The sequence below is a fragment of the Onychostruthus taczanowskii genome, unplaced genomic scaffold (genome assembly GCF_017590055.1).
Source record: "Onychostruthus taczanowskii isolate IOZ18803 unplaced genomic scaffold, ASM1759005v1 scaffold25, whole genome shotgun sequence".
In the NCBI taxonomy this organism is placed as follows: Eukaryota; Metazoa; Chordata; class Aves; order Passeriformes; family Passeridae; genus Onychostruthus; species Onychostruthus taczanowskii.
Genome location: NW_024499796.1, coordinates 8626950 through 8646031, shown reverse-complemented (window position 1 = coordinate 8646031; position 19082 = coordinate 8626950). Strand labels below are relative to the sequence as shown.

Below are 19082 nucleotides of genomic sequence, written 5' to 3'. Positions count from 1 at the left end.
TGCCTGGTTTTTGGCACCCCTGGAATTTTCAGGGAGAGCACAACAATGCTTTAAACAGCCCTCTGAGCAGGAGGCAGCTGCAGAAAAGCAGTGTCAAACTGGTGCAATCTGCTGTGCTGCGGCTCTGCCAGCAGCACTCTGTCCTGGTGGCTGGCAGGGCTTCAGCCCTGGCAGGAGCTCTGCCACGTGCCCTGGGTGACCTGGGAGAGCCACCTTTGTGAACCCTGCTGCTCTGGGCACTCAGGGCTGTAATCACTGAGAGCACAGGCTCTCCCTGGCTGGATTTCACCTCCACACAGGCTTTACCAGATGGTCATTTGAAAAAGAAGTTGCTGCATGTTTGGATTGAGTGGATTCATCTGGTTCCTGCTGTTTGCTCTTTGGAGAGCTCTGCAGGAAATACAAGGGCCAGGTTTGTATTGGCTCTGTCACTGAGCTCCCATCCAAACACCTTTCAGGTGCAAGTGTGAGCACTCTTAGCATTCTCTGGTGAGCTGGGATGGCTCAGCCCCTCCCTGGCTCACAGCCTGCACGGCCCAGGCTCAGGGGGTGAGTTCTGTGCTGGATCTTAAAGGATCTCTCTTGGACTGGAACCCTAGGCTTGGGGCTGGAGGAAGCAGATGAGACAGGAAGGGAGCAGAAGCAAATTGGCTGTAGGCTGCTGTGGAGTCAGTGGAAAAAGCTGTGGTGTGAACTTTGTCATGGTTTCCTTTGTGCTGCATCACGGTGACGATGCCATGGCCGTGCCCTGAGCCTGAGCTGTGGTTTGCAGGGGCTGTGGGCAGGAAGGAGGCACCACATGGGGACTGTGCAGCCTGCAGGAGCTTTGGGATGAGGTGGGACCTGGGACAGGCTGAGGTGGCTCCTTTGGCTGCCTGGGCTTGGCTGTAACAGTCCCTGGTGGTTCTGGGGCTTGGCAGCACCTTTTCCATGCACAGTTGTTTTCCTGCTGCAGGCAGGAGTGACTGGCAGGCTGAGAGAGGAAGGAGAAGTGGGGGCTGCAGCTGGAGGGGTTTCCAGGCAGCTTGAATGGAGAATAGACTGGGGCCTGTGAGAAAACAAGCCTTGCTTTCACTCAAGGTTGTGCAGGAAGGGAAACCTCACACAGCCTGTGCAGCTGCCCAGAACAACTGGGACCATTGTGCTGGTGGCACTTGTGGGGCTGAGCTTGACCCTGCCAGCAGCTGGGGGTGGCAGGAATTGGGGGAGGCTGGGATGGTCTCAGACAAAGCTGGTTCTGGTCCTGAGCTGCTCCTGCCCTGCTGGATCCTCTGGGATCCATGAGGATTCATGCCTGGCTCAGGAGCCCCTTCTCCCATCCCAGGAAAGAATCCAGGCTGGTCCCATGGCAACTGGCTGAGCCCCCTCTGGGTGTCTGGGGCAGTTTTAGAGAGGAGATGTCTGTACATCTCTTATTTATGGTTCTTGTGAGTTTGAAAAGAACCCCCCCAAAGCAGGACTTGCCCATTTTCATGTTAAGTTTGACCTGAATGAGCTCCTCTATACTGGTGGGTAATAAAAGCTGAATGGCACAAATAAAATAGGCAACAAATAAATCCATTATTTTCATTGTGTGGCTGTGCATAAGGCAATTACTTACTTTTTCTAGTGTATGTGGTAATTGTAACCTGCTGGATTCTGCAGTATGTTTGTTTAAATCACAGCATATATTTTAGTGAGAGATGTGCTGACCCAGTTGCCCAAGTAAGTTTGTCATGAAAAGCCTCTCGGCCTCCATGTCCTCTCCTGCTCTCTGGCTTCTGGAGGTGACTGAAGGAAACAGCATTTCACTGCTGGTGAAACCATCCCCAGGGAGCTGTTTAATGGCAGTGTGATGGATTAACCTCATTAAAGGTGCTGGTGTTGTACAAGAAAGCAAAATACTCCTGGAAAACTCAGGAAGCTTCCTTCGTTGTGCTGAGTTCATTCCAAGCCTCCTCTGACAAAACAGAAATGTCTAAACCCCCATCCTGCTGCAGGTGCTGGTTTGCAGGGCACATTTCAGGGGTCAGGTGCTGCAGGAACAGCCCAAACTGCTGGATTTTGTGTTTCTGGGAAGGAAAGAGCATCCTCAGGCATCAGCATCGTGACTCCACTTGTGTTTGGCAAGCTGGTGCTCCTGGCCTCTACATTTATTCCTGTTTTTCTCACATGGCTGCTGATGGTTGGGTTTGTGCCCTGCTGATGAGCTGTGCAAAGAAATTGTGTTCCAGGCTCATTTCATTCTCACTCTTCTTGAAAGTGAGTTCTCCTGCACAGTTCTCCTTCAGAGATTTTGATCAGTTCATACACTTGGTGGATTCATAATAATTTTTTTCCCCGTTTGGGAGTCAGGACATGTTTTAATGAATTAATTTTCAAATTGATATCTCCTTAATCATCACTTCCTCAGACCCTGCAAAGTATTTGCATCTTATAATTTAAGTGCTTTGAAACTGGCTATCAAGTGAAACTGTTAACCAGGCTGAGATGAAATTCACATTTGCACCTTAATCTCGTCTGAGCATTTTCAAGTGCTGGAAGTTAATTACATCCATGGTAGTCCTTTGATACTTGGGTAATTTTGGAGCACAATGACTTAAATTTCTGCTCATTGCCCGTTAGAAATTTCACTCCTCAGCTGACACAGAAAAATTTCCTTGTGCTGTCTGTTCTTCCTGTGGGTCCAGCTGGATTTGTGGGCAGCATTTGGGTCATGGATTCGAGGGAATTGCTGCCAGGTTATCGTTTACTGCCAGCCCAAACCTCCCAGGTGTGGGTCAGGTTTCTGCAGGTCAGGGATCTCTTCAGCTCCTGGAGCTGGGGGCTTTTTTTTGGTTGTTTGGGTGGTGCTGAGCTGGGAGCATCCCTGCCTGGATGGAAGGGATGCGCCTCATTCCCCTTGGGAGGGAGGGAGGGCCTGGCAGAGGCTCTGGGAGCCAGGCTCCTGGCTTCCTTTCCCTTCCCTACAGCTGACTCACAGCAAGGCATAATTTTCCCCCAGAGCCTCAGCTGCCTGTCTGAAGAAGGGGGTAACTGCTGCCCTCACACCTCTGCAAAATATTTGGAGTCCTTAGGTTAAAGTTCCTGCACCTAGCGACTCAGAGTCATAAAAAAACCCATCAAATAACTCTGAAAACAGCAAATAGCTCCCATCTGTCCTCTGCTCCCCCATCCCCACGGATCAAAGCCACAGAGGTCGTGCAAGCAGGGGAATGCTGGATGACTTTTGCTTTCCAGCAGGCAGTGGGGAGTTCGGATTTGGATTTGTGACAATGACGCAGCTTGCTGGAGCCATTCCCCATTGAAACGGGGTCTCATTCAGCACTGCTAATGAGAGGGTAAAGGCAGCTAAATACAGCTGTCTTCCTCAGTGTCATTTGGGATTTATTAGCAAATATGCAGTGGAATTGAATCCCTTGTAAGTACTCTGCAGCTAATGGTAGATAGCAATTAGCTGAAATGACTACTGTGGAGCACTGATGCTGCAGCAGAGAGGGGACAGGAAATCTGGAGCCAGCACACAGACCCAGCAGCTTCCAGAACTCCCTGGAGTTTTTCCCTCTGGATTTTCTGTTTCATGCCCTCGGCAAAAGCCTGCGGTGAAAATCGCTGGGTCTGGGTAATCCCCAGAGCTCCAGCTTGAGCAAACACTTCCCCAGCAGCAGGGAGTGTGTGGATATTGTTATTTCCAGCTCAGGGGTCACTGAAAGGACTCACTGCAGTGTTCCTAGCAGTGGAAGTGTGTGCAGTGGGAGCCTCCTCCCCTCCAGATGTGCAGGGGTCTGTCTGGCCCAGATGTTTGGAACCAGTTCAGAAGTTGGGGAGGACTGGGTGCAGCATTCATGGTCTCATCTCTGACCTTTTCCTCTCCAAACTCAACAGGAGGTTTTGTTTCCTTCCCCTCACTGATGAGGTGAGGTGTAGGTCAGGGTGTCCCAGGGGTTCTGCCCTTTGGCTGCAGGGGAACCAGCTCCTGTGTGCTGTTTCCAGCTTCCAAAAATACTTTGAATCAGGCTCATTTCATGGAAATCTTGGTTTGTTTGTCACCCTCCCTGCCAGCCTGTGCTTGAGACAGAAACCTGCTTGTCAGGAAGGGATCAGAGCTGGGGATGTGATGTGGCTGGGGAGTGAGGGGCTGTGCTGGCCACGTCCCACCAGATCTGGACTTGGGAGAGAGATAATTGAGTATTTCCATTGTTCTCCTGCCAGGTTGCTGCTGGGTGTGTTGGTGATGGAGAGGAGCAGTGTGGATAAAGGGACTGAGTGATGGATGGGTGCAGTGCTGTGGCAAGGAGATGGTGTTTGAGGGTAGGAAGCTGAAATCCCCTGTGTTTAGGAGCAAGGAATGGGATTTTCTTAAAGATTGGAGCTCATTTGGGAGCAAGTGAGAGAGAGAGAGGCAGGTGTGGATGTGCTGGACCCTGCCTGGGGCACAGTAAACAGGGAAAACTGCCCCAAACCCTGGGGAGAGTGCCCCAGGCAGAGAAGAGCAGTGCCTGAGGCTAAATGGGTATAAATTCATTGTGAATAACTCAGGCTGTGCCTCAGGAGGGTCTGGAACAGCTTTCCTCAGTAGGGAGGCAAAGGAAAATATTCAGACCACTCTCCATCAGTGGAGGGGACACATCCCCAAGGGTCTGAGGCCACCTGGAGCTGGTGCCTCAAAGCCATCAGCTCCCTCTCAGGTACAGGAGCCATGCAGGGCTGGGAGAGGAAATTGCTGAAGGGGAATAATTCCCAGCTTGATTGACTGGCAGCACACCCTTAAAGAAAGTCATTCTTGAAATGCATATTTAGTTCGTTAAGGCAGTGAATATGCATTTACACTGAGCACCTGGTAAATCTGATCCTTTTTTTGGTTCCGGAGAAATGTTTAATTGCCCGTCACCAGCGCTCTGGAATTAGATTTATTTTTGTACAAAACCTAATCAGATTGCAAGTAAGATGCTAAAATCTGTTGCTTCACTAATTCAAATCAATAGAAATACTAAGGGGGATTTTTTTACTACTCTTGGTGGTTTTGATGGGTTTTTTTTCTGCCTTACCTTCTGTCTAAAAGCTTGGAGTTTTGAACTGCACGAGGTCTGATTGGGAATGAGCTCTGCAATCGCCCCCACTAAACATGAATCAAATATCTATAAATACCTTTCCTTTTCCCTTCTCTCCTTTTTAAAGGCAGTTTCACCTTGCAGACAGGAAGAGTTTCTCTTGCCCTGTGACATTTGCAATATTTAAGGCAGCAGACAGGTGACCCCAGGCTCTGTCTGGTGACATGATAATTTTCTGTGTGCCCTGATGGAGCTGTTGTCAGCAGTGACAGGTTGCTGTGGGCAAGGCAGCCCTGAGCAGGGTGTTGGGAGGTCTGAGTGTGTGGTGTTCCCACTCTGGGGACCTCTATCATCACCCAGTTATATCCTAATTATGGTGTCTGACAGCAGTCATGGTGATCACTGATAATGGCACTGGTGGCACCTTCTGTGTTCCCTTTATTTCTCACAGTGTCCTTGGCTTCCCCAGCACTCCTGGGACTCTCTCTGCCTTCTCCAAATTGCTGAAAACGTTTGATATGTGAAAATCTTTCTATCTGACCGTTTCCAGAGGCACATTTTTGCTGTGGAGTTCTTTGAACAAGCTTGCAGCAGGCAAAAGGCAATCTGTGCTCCAGCTCCTCATTAGCTGCTGCCTGACAGTGATGGGTGACCCTGGGAATTCTTGTTCGAGGCTGCTCCTCCCGTTTTTCTCAGCTCTTTCTGCCTTCACATCAGTTATCCTTTAAAGAAAGACTTAAGGAGGAGGGAGGGAGGCCCTGCCCATGCTGGATGGGGCAGAGGTTTCCTCCTGCCTGTCCCTGCACAGTGGAAGGAGGAAATGAGTGTGAGCAGTGCCATCCCTTCTGGGCTGGAGACTGGCAGGTGCCACACTGCTGGGGACCAAGTCATGTGCCAGCATCGTGCCACCCACTCACTCCCCTGGCAGATTTCTGAGTGCATTGGTGGCCAAACACTGCAGTTATGTGTGCCTCAGCCCCACTGCTTCCTCCTGCCAGAGGCTTTGGGGCTGTGCGTGTATGTTCAGAAAATGCAGACAGCAGGAGAGGTAGGGCAGGGCTTGCACCTTGCTGTCATTGACTGTTTTCCCTTCACTGCCTGGTTCAGGCTTGTCCTTTCAGCTGTGTTTTATGGCTGCTTGAGCTGTGGGCTTTGGAAGGTTTTTAAGTGGAATTTTAGTGTGCTTGAGTTTGTTCCTTGACCTTTAGTTGATTCCTCTGCCCTTGGCATTGTTTTGCTGCGTGCTTGTGAGCCTGAAGTGATGGAACTGCATGCAGAGGTGCTGCAAAAGCAGCTCAGGAGGGCAGTTGGGTTTTACAAGTGGATTGTGTTTCTGTTAACAATTGCAATCCTTGTTTGTTGTCCAAGGCAGCGAAGGCTTGGCAGAGCAGGATGCAGGGAAAAGCCTCCTGTGCTTTCCCCTTGTTTGCTCAGGTCCCAGTCTGAGCAGTGATGTTAATTAGATAAGTCAGATACTCTGCAGAGCAGCCTGTTCAAGGACAAACAGATTTTAATTAAGGGCTGTGTGCACTGGAAGGTCATGTCATTGCCTTGTGCCTGGACAGTTACTATGGGAACACCAGGAAAGCCCCCACAGAGCGTGGGAGTGTCACAAAGTGGGCTGGGGGCACAAAATTCACTTTGGGGTGTGGCAGATATGCTCCCACCCCTGCAATGTGTACCTGGGTTTTGTTCCTGTGGGAATGGAAACCTTCAGTTCAAGCTCTTAAAATCACCCCAAGAATTCCACACAAGCTGTACAGCAATGCCATGGATTTGGGAAATTGGTCTCCACCCCACTTTTTTGGACTGTTTACAGCTGGTGAACTCAATTTCTCAAAGACAACCTGGATATTGGAAAGAGTTTTGGGTTGAAATTGGATTTCAAATTAGCTTGCTTCTGTCTCTGCCACCTTCTAACTGGAATCCAACATGAGCTCCAGTGGTAGTGGCTCATTGCTGCATTTCAGGTCCTCTCAAGATTCATCCCCACTGAGCTGGCTGAAGTTAATCCTGCTGATTTGAGTACAAGCTGTTTCTTGTCTGCCTTCAGTCCCAAAGCTCCTTTTGTTCCCATCAGCAGAGACTTGTCAATACCTGAAGATGATGGAGGATCTACAAACCATGGATGTACCTTGGGACTGATGAAATTTTGGTGGGATCCCTGGGTAGAAACTCATTCTTAGTAATTTTAATGTGGTCTAGCCAGAGGATCAGCAGAGAGAAGTTAAATGTTTTTGATCCTAATATTTTTATTCCTGCTGTCAAACAGAAGCTGAGGCAGGGACAAATGCTGCACTGGCAGCACAGGCAGCTTTCTTGTATAAATAAAATAGCCACCCAAATGTGGGCTTTGCTTTGGAATGAAATGTTTGTGTGTGGGAGTTTGAGGTGGGAGCTCACAGGAGCTGCTTCACAACCTCCTTCTCCTCTTGTCACCTGGTGGCTTTGGGGACAGATGGACAGCGAGGCAGAAGAGGTCACAGGTGTGTTTGGAGGGAGAGTTTCAAACCAGGTCTTGTGCTGTTTTTCTTTTGTTTGGCCAGTCCTTGTTTTGCTTTGCAGGATGCCAAGTGTTGTGTATTTGGAACCACAGGAGCAGGGACATCAGCAGGGAGACTGCCAGGGAAATGGGCTTGCATTTCAGGCACTTCATGAGCTGCTCCTGGAGGGGCTGCCTTTGTAGGAGGACACAGTCTCCAGCTACGTCAGGGAAGGCATAGGTTGGATATTAGGAAAAACTTCTCATTTAAAGAATAATAAATCACTGGAATGCTCTTCCCAGGGAGGTGGTGGAGTCACCATCTCTGGATGTGTTTAAAAAAAGGCTGGACATGGCACTTGGTGCTATTGGTCTGGTTGAGGTGTTAGGGCACAGGTTGGACTCGATGGTCTTAGAGGTCCCTTCCAACCTCATTTTGTTTCCTGGCAGCTGAGCAAGCACTGTGCTGCCTTTTTGTAGGAGAACACGTCAGGGTTGGTGTGTCCTGCGTGCCCCTCCCTGTGCCCCGTGGTGGAAGGGCAGGCAGAGCTGGTGTGGGTGGCAGGAGATGGGGCAGCACAGGCTGGAGCAGCAGGAGCTGTGTCCTGGAGCTGCTGTGTGCAGGGCAGGTTGTCCTTGCTCTGCAGAGCCCCTCAGGGCTGGGCTGGGGCTCCTGGGTGGCTCTGGGGGAGCATCTCCCAAGGCTCAGCAGGAAACTGCTCCAGGAGTCAGCTGGGCAAGTTGTGCTCTTGGGCTGGGTACCACAGACTCCCTGCAAGTGCTGAGAACAGACTGGGAACCACCTGTGGGCATTTATTATCTTCTGACAGACCCTTGCTGTTCTGCCTCTGGACAAGGGAGCTCTGTATGTTTCTCAGCAGATGTCCACCTTTGACCTAGATAGTTTTGACTTTTAAAAATAAATTGAGCAGAAAAAGAGCAAAGAGAAGCATCAGGATAGAGGAGCAGGAACATGCTGTGTCCATCCCCCTTGGGAAGGGGCTGGCTTTGCAGCAGGCTGGACATTTCCAATGTAAGCTTGGGATAGGCATGGTCTAACAGGGACAGCTGTGACTTAGGGAGGGCTTGGAGCACTCAGAGGGGAGTGTTTTCTGTCTCTTGAAGCAGTGTCACTGCTCACAGTGCTCTTTCTGACAGCATGGAGTGTGCCAGTGCCAAAGGTGTCAGAAAATGCACGGGAGGAAAGCTGCCCTGGAGGCCAGTGTGCTGAGTGCCTGTGGAAAACTGACAGCAGGAGAGTTAATGGAAAGCAGACACCGAGCTGGGAGCTGCTCAGCCAAGAAAATCTGCACAGTCCAGGCTTTTCTCTGGTATCCAGGAAAAACCTGTTACCATTTGGCTTCCCTCTCTTTTACCCCAGGGAAAATGGTCCAGGTATAAAGTCCTGGATGTGTGGCTTTGCAGCACCTGGAGGAAAGCAGGTGTTACTGCTGTGATGATTCCGTGCCTTGGAGCCAGGAGCCCTGAGCTTCTTGTGCAGATTCCTGCTGGGAGCCCAGGGGCTGCCTTGCAGATGTGGTCTGTAATCAGAGAATCACAGAATGGTTTGGGTTGAAAAGGAGCTTAAAGACCCTCTCATCCCGAACCCTGCCATGGGCAGGGATATCTCCCACTGGAAGGTGCACCGAGCTGGGAGCTGCTCAGCCAAGAAAATCTGCACAGTCCAGGCTTTTCTCTGGTATCCAGGAAAAACCTGTTACCATTTGGCTTCCCTCTCTTTTACCCCAGGGAAAATGGTCCAGGTATAAAGTCCTGGATGTGTGGCTTTGCAGCACCTGGAGGAAAGCAGGTGTTACTGCTGTGATGATTCCGTGCCTTGGAGCCAGGAGCCCTGAGCTTCTTGTGCAGATTCCTGCTGGGAGCCCAGGGGCTGCCTTGCAGATGTGGTCTGTAATCAGAGAATCACAGAATGGTTTGGGTTGAAAAGGAGCTTAAAGACCCTCTCATCCCAAACCCTGCCATGGGCAGGGACATCTCCCACTGGAAGGTAGAATCTGGATGCTCCTGTGTTCTGAATTCAGGGGAAAAATTCAAGGTGTGCAATGAAGCAAACCCTGTAAGCACTGCAGAGCAGAGTGGGAGCACTGCAGCCACTCCTCTAGAAACAATTCCCTTGTTTTTGGCAGGATGGAGGCATCCTGCCTGGAGCTGGCCCTGGAAGGAGAGCGCTTGTGCAAGGCTGGGGACTTCAAAGCTGGGGCAGCCTTCTTTGAAGCAGCAGTGCAGGTGGGGACAGAGGACCTGAAGACTCTCAGTGCCATCTACAGCCAGCTGGGCAATGCCTATTTCTACCTGAAGGAGTATTCCAAGGCCCTGCTGTACCACAAGCACGACCTCACCCTGGCCAGGTGAGTTTGACAGCACTGCTTCATCCTCATCAGGCACAGCCCTGAGTGAGGGCAGGCTCTGTGGGGCCTGAACCCAGAAATACACATCCCAAATGGGCCCTGAGGGGGATTGTCCTGTGGAGAACCTGGGACTCACCAAGGATGGGACAGCTGCCTTCAGAGCAGGGAGGTGGAGAAAGGGATGTGGATGTGGGAGGGTGCCTGGAGCAAGAGCAGGGTCCACTTCTGTCCCCAGTACTGCCTGCAATGACCTGCAGTCATTAGAACAGTTCTGAAACAGCAACTTTGGAACAGGGATCTGCCTTCAGAATTGTGGGAGCCCGTGGGAAGCTCTCCACCCAGATGTCTGTGCTAAGCTGCAGCTTAAATCTGTCTCCAGCAGCTGGTGAATAAAAGTCTCTGAGCTCTTCAACATCTTCATCTTGTAGAACCATTGGGGACCGAATTGGAGAGGCCAAGGCAAGTGGCAACCTTGGGAATACCCTGAAAATCCTGGGGCAGTTTGATGAAGCTGTGGTTTGCTGCCAGAGACACCTGGACATTTCTCGGGAGCAGGGAGACAAGGTAATGGTTCCAGCAGGAAATATTTCCTGGCTTTGAAAATAACCTGTCTGCAAGTCAATAAATGTGATCTGGTGAAGGTGGGCTTTGGGAGGAGCTGAAGGGTGAAGCTCTCCCTTCTGGCTGCCATCACACATCTGCTGCTGTGAGGGTGAAGATGGGGAAGGACAAGGTGGGCTTGTGGTGCTGAAAGATGGGGAAGGACAAGGTGGGCTTGTGGTTCTGAAAGATGGGGAAGGACAAGGTGAGCTCATGGCTCTGAAAGATGGGGAAGGACAATGTGGCTCGTGGTTCTGGCCATCTGTGCCCAGCAGTGGGAGGTCCATGCTGGGATGTGAAGTGTGATACGTTGCTGTTTCCTGTTCTTCCTCCTTTTAGGTAGGTGAGGCCAGAGCTCTCTATAATATAGGGAATGTTTACCATGCAAAGGGAAAGCACTTGTCCTGGAACACGGCCCAGGACCCGGGCTACCTGCCTCAGGAGGTCAAGGACACACTACAGAAAGCTTCAGAATATTATGAGTAAGTATTCCAGCTTGGCCAGCCCCTTCTCCTGCAGGGAATGGGGCCACTGGCTGAGAATTTGCAGGTTGTAATAGATTAGGAATATTTCCCTGAGATGCCAAGCTGTGTTGGCAAATTAATCTCAAGGAAGGTGAGGAAAGGTCTTTTATAAAATCTGAGATGAAATTCATGCTGGCATTGGCTTTGTAAAACTCTCTGTGGGTTGAATTGTCATCATGCAGTGAAGTGCAACAGTCTGCTGCTTGCCAGAGCTGTGCTGGGAAGCTGAACTCGCAGCTCCTGTGGCCCCTGCTGCTCTCTGCTGGCCTCTGTGAGGATGGATCCCTGTGTGTCTCCATCCCTGTCACCCAAGGGAGGAGGCACTTTGAAGTCCTGGTTCTTCTCAAGGATCTGCACTTGCCACAACCTTCCTTTTCCCAAATCATTTCAAAGATCAGTCATGTGCCACCAGGGAAGGTCAGCACCAGAATTTGGGGCTTGTGTTTTTCTCCTTGTGCTTCAGAGTTCTGCTTTTGTGAAGCAGTTTTTTAAATAGGCTTTTTAAGTGAAGAGAGTGCTAAGATCTTTTATCCCTCCCGTGGTATGTGAGGATGTGATAGTGCCCATGAACAGCTCACCAGCCTTTTTCCAAGGAGTGGTGCATGTAGCATAGCCAAGGGGTGAACATGTGCCAGTGATGAGTGCTCCACTATTCCCTGTGTGCTGAGTGTGTGAAGGGGGTAAAAGCAAGATAAAGAAATGCCAGGAGGCTCCCAGAGCAGAGTCTGGCGTGGCACTGTGGGTCTGGCCTCTCTCCCTGCAGCAGGACAGGGAAATCTTCTTCCTGTGGCCATGCTGCAGCGAGGCCATTTCTGATTTAGTGTGGGATGGATCAGACCAGCTGTGTGAGCACAGCTGTGATTCTGCACAGAGCCACCCACTGCCTGAGGGGACAGGGCAGCAGGACCTGCACCCCAGCTTGGCTTCAGCTGCCAGGGCTGTCCAGCACAGGTCACCAGCCTGTCACCTGTGCTTGGGAGGGAAATGCCTTCTCCAGGGCTGCCTCTCCTCCCTTTCTGTCCCCTGCAGGGCTGTGCCTCATGGATGCTCTGCCTGGTTTCTTTCAGGAGGAACCTGTCCCTGGTGAAGGAGCTGGGGGACAGAGCTGCACAGGGCCGGGCTTATGGCAACCTTGGCAACACCCAGTACCTCCTGGGCAACTTCAGTGAGGCCATTGCCTTCCACAAGGAGGTAGGAGACACCTCTGCTCCCTTCCTTGGCCTGGCAGCAGATTTCCTTCTCACCAGAGCCCAGCAGAACAGGGAGATGTTTCCCCCAGCAGTTTTCCTCCTCCTGTGTGAGCCCCAGGCTCTGCCCTGTTGTACCAACTCACACTGAGCAAATCTTACTCCAGTCCCATCAGCACCTCATGAGCAGCTTGAGGGAAGGGTGCTGTTGGCTTGGAAACCAAAGGAGGTATCCAAGGGCAAATTGCAGCTGGGTCTAGCAAGGAGGTTTTTTTCTGCTCTTAATTTGTCTCAGTCTAGATTTTAATAAATGCAAGCCATGAATTTAATTAAGCTGCTGAAAGAGCTGTTGATCAAGAATAAATGCTGCTTGTAGAACATAACAACTTTCTGCAAAGCTTTACAGGGAGGTGAGGTGACAAAGTCCCTGCCCCAATTCAAATGCAATTTAGCTTCTGTTGCAGAGTGTGTATCAGTTCCCTTGCAGTGGAAGGTGAAAATTCACTGCTCCTCTGGTTTTTCAATGCTGGGGGGGACAGCACTGGGGTGCAGCATCACTCCCACTTTTCCGAGAGCCCTTCCTGATGCTGAGCTGCAGAAGAGGGAGAGGTTTCCTGCTGCAGCCACCCTGCCAGGGAGGCTCAGCACCTCGCTGGGGTGGGAGCTTTGCAGCCCTGGCAGCTGATCCCCAGAGCAGAGGGGACAGAGGGGTCAGTGCTGGGGACAGAGGGGTCAGTGCTGGGGACCAGTGCTGGGGGACAGGGGGTCAGTGCTGACAGAGGGGTCAGTGCTGGGGACAGGGGGTCGGTGCTGGGGACAGAGGGGTCAGTGCTGGGGACAGAGGGGTCAGTGCTGGGGACAGGGGGTCAGTGCTGACTGGGCTGTGTCTGCTGCAGCGCCTGGCCATTGCCAAGGAGTTTGGGGACAAGGCCGCCGAGCGCCGAGCCTACAGCAACCTGGGCAATGCCCACATCTTCCTGGGCAGGTTCGACATCTCTGCTGAGTACTACAAGTGAGTGCCAGGGGCTGCTCCTTCCTGGGGATCCTGAGCTGTCACAGCCAGCCCCTCAGCTCCAGGGGCTGTGGCAAGGGACGTGGGGTGGCAGGGTTGTCACTCTAGGACATGGATTAAAATGACACGCACGCTGGAACTGTCAAGGTAAAAGAAGGGGAGTTTAATTTCTGACTCTAACATTTATAGGTTTCCAAAAGTGACAGTGGATTGGAGGGTGAAAATGCCACCTCTCCAATGCCACTGGACAAACTAACAGTCTATCAGGTTTCTCCTCCTCTAGAAAGGAATGTAAAACAATTAATTATTTACATAAAGTGTGTGAGAAAGTTCATTTCAAGAATGCAAACATCAGAAGGCTTAGAAGTCAAAAGAAGGGTGACACAGGGCTGCTGTGGGGTGATGCAGGGTGTTGCTCCAAGGGGTGACCTCCCTGTGGCCTGGCACTGACCAGGGCTCCTGGTTCCCTCTGTTCCCTGCAGGAAAACGCTCCAGCTCTCCAGACAGCTCAAGGACCAAGCAGTGGAAGCCCAGGCTTGCTACAGCCTGGGGAACACATGCACACTGCTTCAAGACTATGAGAAAGCCATTGAATACCACCTGAGGCACCTGGTGATAGCACAGGAGCTGGGAGACAGGTAAGGGAGGGCCTCAGGTGAGGCTGGAGAGCCCTGACCCTTCTGACTTCTGTTCTCTCTTGCTGGGGTTAAGCACCAGTGATGTGTGTGCTTGAAAGGCATCAGAAATCTCTGGGCAGCCAGTCCTTAGTCCAGTAATCTGTCAAAACCTTGACCTCATTCACCTTTGTCGTGTCACTCAGACCTGGAGATTGTGCCCTCAGTGCTGTGTCTGTGTGGGCTGAGTGAGATTTCTAACGAGGTACTTCAAGAAAATGCATCGTGCTCAGTGCCTTGCCAGTGCTGCTGCTGTGTTATCCCAGCAGGGCCTCTCGAGAGCTCCCTTATATTCCCAAAAGTTGTATTTTCCTTAAAAGCTGTGTGTTTGGGGCACACAAGATGTGCCACTGTGCCCTGTTGCTCTGGGTTGGTGCTGGAAAGCTCCATGTAGAGATGATGTTGCATAGAGAGTGTGCAGATGATGTATCTTGGTCTTGCTCCTCGTTCTTTAGAAGGCTTGGCCTTCAATTTTTCTTAAATTCTGATTTTTATTTTTTTTTTTTGAGAGGTTGGTTCCTTTTTCCTGAATATTCTGATCCTGAGCCCTCTTGCAGCTGAAGTGACTTTGCAGCTCCTTGAGCGTGGTGCTGGATTCCCTGGGAGCCTGGGTGTCCTCCACTAGATGGAGCAGGGACATCAGGATGGGAGAGCTGTGCCACCACCCGGGCAGCCTCTGCTCAGGGCAGGCACAATCCCACCCAAGGGTGAATCATGCTGTGGGGGTGCAGGCCTGTGGGCTCCTGCATTTCTGGGAACACACCCTGTGAGCAGAAGGTATTGAACAGGGTGACAAGAAAAACGGTGGAATGCTGATCAACCCGCCCAAACCTCTGAAAAGGGAGTTGCAGTCATGCTGAACCTCCCCCTGCGCCCCCAGGTGCTTTTTTTATCCCTTCTCCCCCCACATCTGCTCGTTTGCAGAGCTGAGCAGGCTCTGGGGAGCAGGAGGCTCTGCCTGCTCCTGCAAACAGCTGCTGGAGCTCCAGGGAGCCAGGCTGGGGGTCTGGGCTGCCCAGGGTGGGCTCCACATCCCCCTGCTCTCCCTGGCTCCTGGAAACCAGCAGCAGTGCCCTGGAGACCTCGTGGAAAGCTGTGCCTGTCCCCTCTGGGTGCAGTTTCATGCTGTGTGCTCGCCCTGGGGATGCAGTGCTGGGGCTCAGCTGGAGCTGCTGCCTGCCTGCAGCGTTCTCTCCCTGCTGCTTCAGCTCTGGGTGCTGATGAACCAGAGCTGGATGTTGCATTCTCTCCGTGCAGCTCTGAGAGGAGCCCTGGCTGTGTGAGGTGGAAGCTGGGCAGGAGCTTTGGCTTCTCCTCTCAGGCTGGGGCTCACCAGTGAAGCCAGAGCATCCTGGCCCTTCCTGCAGTGCTTGCATTTTGTCCCTGTGGGTGCAGTCCTGCTTCCCAGGCTCTTCATCCCCAGTGTAAGGAGAGTTGAAAATGTCCAGCACGCTTCATTTTCAGCGTAGAACCTCTGTGGAGGTGGAAGCAGAGCAGGGAGCCTGGCTGTCAGTGCTCTCCAAAAGGCCCTGCTGGGCTTTGCCCAGCATTTCTGTGGTTTGACACTTTCCTGTCCTGCAGGGTGGGAGAAGGAAGAGCCTGCTGGAGCCTGGGAAATGCCTACGTGTCCCTGGGGAGCCACGAGCAGGCTTTGCACTTTGCAAGGAAACACCTGGAAATCTCCCAGGAGGTAAGAGAAGCTGGTGCAAACCAGAGGGAACCTGTGACCCCTGCTGAGAGCAAGGCTGTTTTATGCCAGTGAGTTATATTGATGCTCTCACTGCTCTGGAAAGCCCTTCTCTCTGTGCTGGTTCAGTGGTGGTAGGAACTGCAGAGCTTGGCTGGAAAACTCTCTCTTGATGGGAAGCTCCCAGCCTTGCCTGTAATTACAGCAAACGTGAGCTGTACTTTGCTCTTAACCAAAGTTTTGAGTGAGAAAGGACCTGGGGACTCATCCCCTGGCTGGCCAAGGTGTTGTGCAGTCTGCAGTGTGTGAGATCCCACTTTGCTGAGCACGGGGAGATCCCAGCTGAGCTGGAGCTGCGGTGTCCTGGTGCAGTGGATGCTGTCCCTCGGTGACACTGCCACCCCTCTGGGGGTTGTGTGTGCAGCTGCTCTGGTTTCACCTTGGCCTGGCCCAGCTCTCTGCAGCTTTCCTGCTGTTTTCAGGTGGCTCAGAGGTGCAGAAAGCCAGAATTCCACTGTTTGCTCTCTTCAGTGTGTTGAGGAAATCTGCTGTGGCCTCTTTAGTCTTCCCCAGATGAAGAAATTGCCCTCTTGAAGCACTATTGAAATCACCATCTGTAAGTGTGCTGGGTGTTCTCCTGCCTGTCTGTTAGGTTGGCTAAATCTCCAAGTAGGGCTGACACAATAGCCTAATTACAGATTTAATTATCAGACACACAGAAGAAATACTGTTCTTTGGCCCTGCACATTTTAAGACTTTCCCAGCTCTGCTCAGGCTGGGGCTGAGTCCTCAGAGCCAGACATCATCTGAGGGGCCCTGGGAGGATCAGCCCTGGTGGTCCTGGGGCCTTTGGGGGTGGAGGGGACACCCAGCAGGGTGGGAGGTCCCAGGGTTGTCATTCAGGGTGCTGGCTGTGGCTCCAGCTGTGTCAGGAGCGGGTTCCTCCTGGCAGGTGGCTGATGAAGTCCCCCCATCATGAATTATGGGGCAGTGGAAAGACTGTCTCTTTGACAAGCATCAGGATTTTGGCCGGGAGAAACCTTGTGAATTCAACCTTTTCATGCTGATGTTCATAACTCACTTCCCATCACCTTCTTCCCAACAAAAATCTAATGGTGGCATTTGAATCCAAATGAAGCCAGCTCAGGGTAACCACACTGGAAACTGCTGCAGGTTGATCAGAGGTTACTCACAAAATCCCACTGGAATAAAGGATATGTACCTAAAAACCCTGGAAGCTGCCCCAGCTCTGGGCCACTGCTCTGGAGTACTTTTGTCATCTCAGAGTGCAGCTCCTGGGAGGCTGGGGGCAGGAATCAGGGCTCTGCTCTGGTGTGTGGCAGGTCCTGCCCAGGGTCATTGTCCTGCCTGTCTGTTCCTGGTTGTTAACAGGCTTTGGAGATGATCTGAAATGAGTGGAAGTCAGGGAAGCACTTAATAAATGAGCATCAAGCACTGTAAGACCTAACATGGACATAGTAATTTCTCTGGAGATGATGTCAACAGCAAATCTCCTGTAATTGGCAGGGGGATTTATGCCTGGTGATAAGCCCTTTGATCTGCCTCCCTTTACTGGAGCTTGGGGCTTTGTCATAAATAATGTGGGGATTTATGGTTTTGTTCCGTGCTGCAGACTGTGGCAGGGGACACAAAAGAGCTGTTGCCAGGCATTTAACAGGAGCTGGCCTCTCCAGGGGAACAGCCAAGGTCCTCCTCTGTCACACAGGCTGCTCTTGCTCTGGGGATCAGAGGCTGTTTCTGGGTGACCTCTGTGGTGTGCAGCACAGCCCTCTGCTTGAGTTAAACTCTGAGGAGGATCCAGCGTTGTGTCCCACAACTCCTGGTTTGAAGTAGCAGGAGCTGTTGGACAGATCTCTGTCCAAACATGGAACATCAGCTTCCTTGGCCTCGGGCCAGAGAGAGGTGGGAATTGGGGAAAATGTGGACTTGAAAAAGAATTTTTGGAGCATTGTGTGGGTGGATCACTAGGAACAACTCGAAGTTGTATGGCTGGGAGCCAGGAGAGAAGGGCTTCCAGGGCCCTGGTGCATGCCCACGTGGCTGATGGCAGCGTGGTGTCTGGTGCTCAGTAACTATGGAAATACTTGAGGAAGGGGGCTGGGAGCTCCAGGGCTCTCTGCCAAGCCATGTGTGCCTCCAGGACAGCCCAGACAAGCACATTTAGGCTCAGTCCTGTGGCAGTGGGCGAGCTGAGCCCTCTCAGTGCCTTGCACTGAGCTGTTCTGAGCTGCAGCACAGTGAGCACAGACTCTCCCAAATTATCACTGGGGAATAGTTCTGGAGAGCTGGGTGGTCTCTCCGGTGTCTCTCTTAGGTGTCTCTGTGTTTGATTTTGGGGTGGCACTGGCAAACCCTTGGCTGGGGGTGTTTTTTTGTGGCAGCCCATGCCTTTAACCCGTGCCCTGTTGGTTTTCCTGCTGCAGATTGGGGACAGGAGCGGGGAGCTGGCAGCCCAGCTGAACATGGCCCAGCTCAGGGCAGCCCTTGGCTTGGGCCCCGGGGAGGAGGACATGGCTGCAGCTCATCCCTACTCTGGCTACGAGGCACAAGGTGAGTTCCTGGGGTTTTGGTGCCGTTGGGAAGTCTCAGGAATTGGGTGGTGTGGGGAGGGGAAGGCATTTGGGAGTGGGCAGGAAATGGAAATGCTGGAGCAGAATAAGGCTGTGCAGTGAGTGCCTTCACCACAAAGGGGGCTGTGATGGGTTTGCTCTGCAAAGGCAGGGAAGGATCCCCCAAAAAGGGCACAGAAGGAGTTAATGGAATTAATCTGCATTGGGAATGAAATTCCACGTGCCATGCAGCAAGCCAGCTTTTGTGTCTTTTAAAGCTCTGCAGGGCTCTTTTCTCTGATTTGACTGATACCTGAGGCTTTCAGGAGTGACTGGCAGGGATTTTTGCCTGCTCTTGTTCTGATTAGCACCCAGTAACAATCCCAGGGCAGGGGCTGGAACCAGTTTGGACCATCAGCACACACTGGTGACATCTCACCCTTGGAACACCTGCAGCAGTGCTGAACTTGGAAAGAAGATGTGGCAACACTTGGTCACAGCAGCCAGAGTGGCTTTGCTGGGCTCTGAGTCTCTGCCTGTGCTGCCAGGGAGCAGGGTAGCACAGACAGCTCACCTCAGTGCTGCCAGCCTGACATGGGCACTGTCCTGGCACTGCCCAGGGTGGTGCCTGGCACGGGCACTGCCAGCTGGCAGCTCCATGCTGGGGCAGAGTTATGAATTCACACACCCTGCATCCCAGGGGCATGCACTGATTAAATATGACCTTGTGGCAGGGGCACATTGCCCTGTGGGCAGCACTGACGTGGAGGGGATGATGCTGGGGCCCTGGAGGGGAGGAGAGGCTGGCTCTGTGTGTGCCCTGTGTTGATCTCACATTGATAACCTGCTGCCTCGTGCTGGAGCTTCTCCTGGCAAGTGGAGCTGTGGTGAGGGAGCCAGCGTGTCCTGCTGTGCCACACTGGAGCTGAGCTGTTGCCTCAAATGCT

At 52.1% G+C, this 19082-nt stretch overlaps 1 protein-coding gene across 5 annotated transcripts in view; it reads left to right on the top strand.

The window, feature by feature from the left end:
- The window catches only part of GPSM1 (G protein signaling modulator 1), a 65202-nt gene that overhangs the window by 11671 nt on the left and 34449 nt on the right, over positions 1–19082 (top strand). For 2 of the 5 annotated variants that reach the window (XM_041406896.1, XM_041406895.1), the window contains exons 2-9: positions 9660–9881; positions 10310–10445; positions 10821–10963; positions 12073–12196; positions 13089–13204; positions 13687–13842; positions 15460–15568; positions 18010–18136. In XM_041406896.1, the coding sequence (XP_041262830.1) occupies positions 9660–9881; positions 10310–10445; positions 10821–10963; positions 12073–12196; positions 13089–13204; positions 13687–13842; positions 15460–15568; positions 18010–18136 (1133 nt within the window). Of the gene's footprint in view, positions 1–9659; positions 9882–10309; positions 10446–10820; positions 10964–12072; positions 12197–13088; positions 13205–13686; positions 13843–15459; positions 15569–16069; positions 16182–17835; positions 17888–18009; positions 18137–19082 lie in introns of those variants that run through there. The other 3 variants (XM_041406897.1, XM_041406899.1, XM_041406898.1) reach the window with 3 other exon arrangements.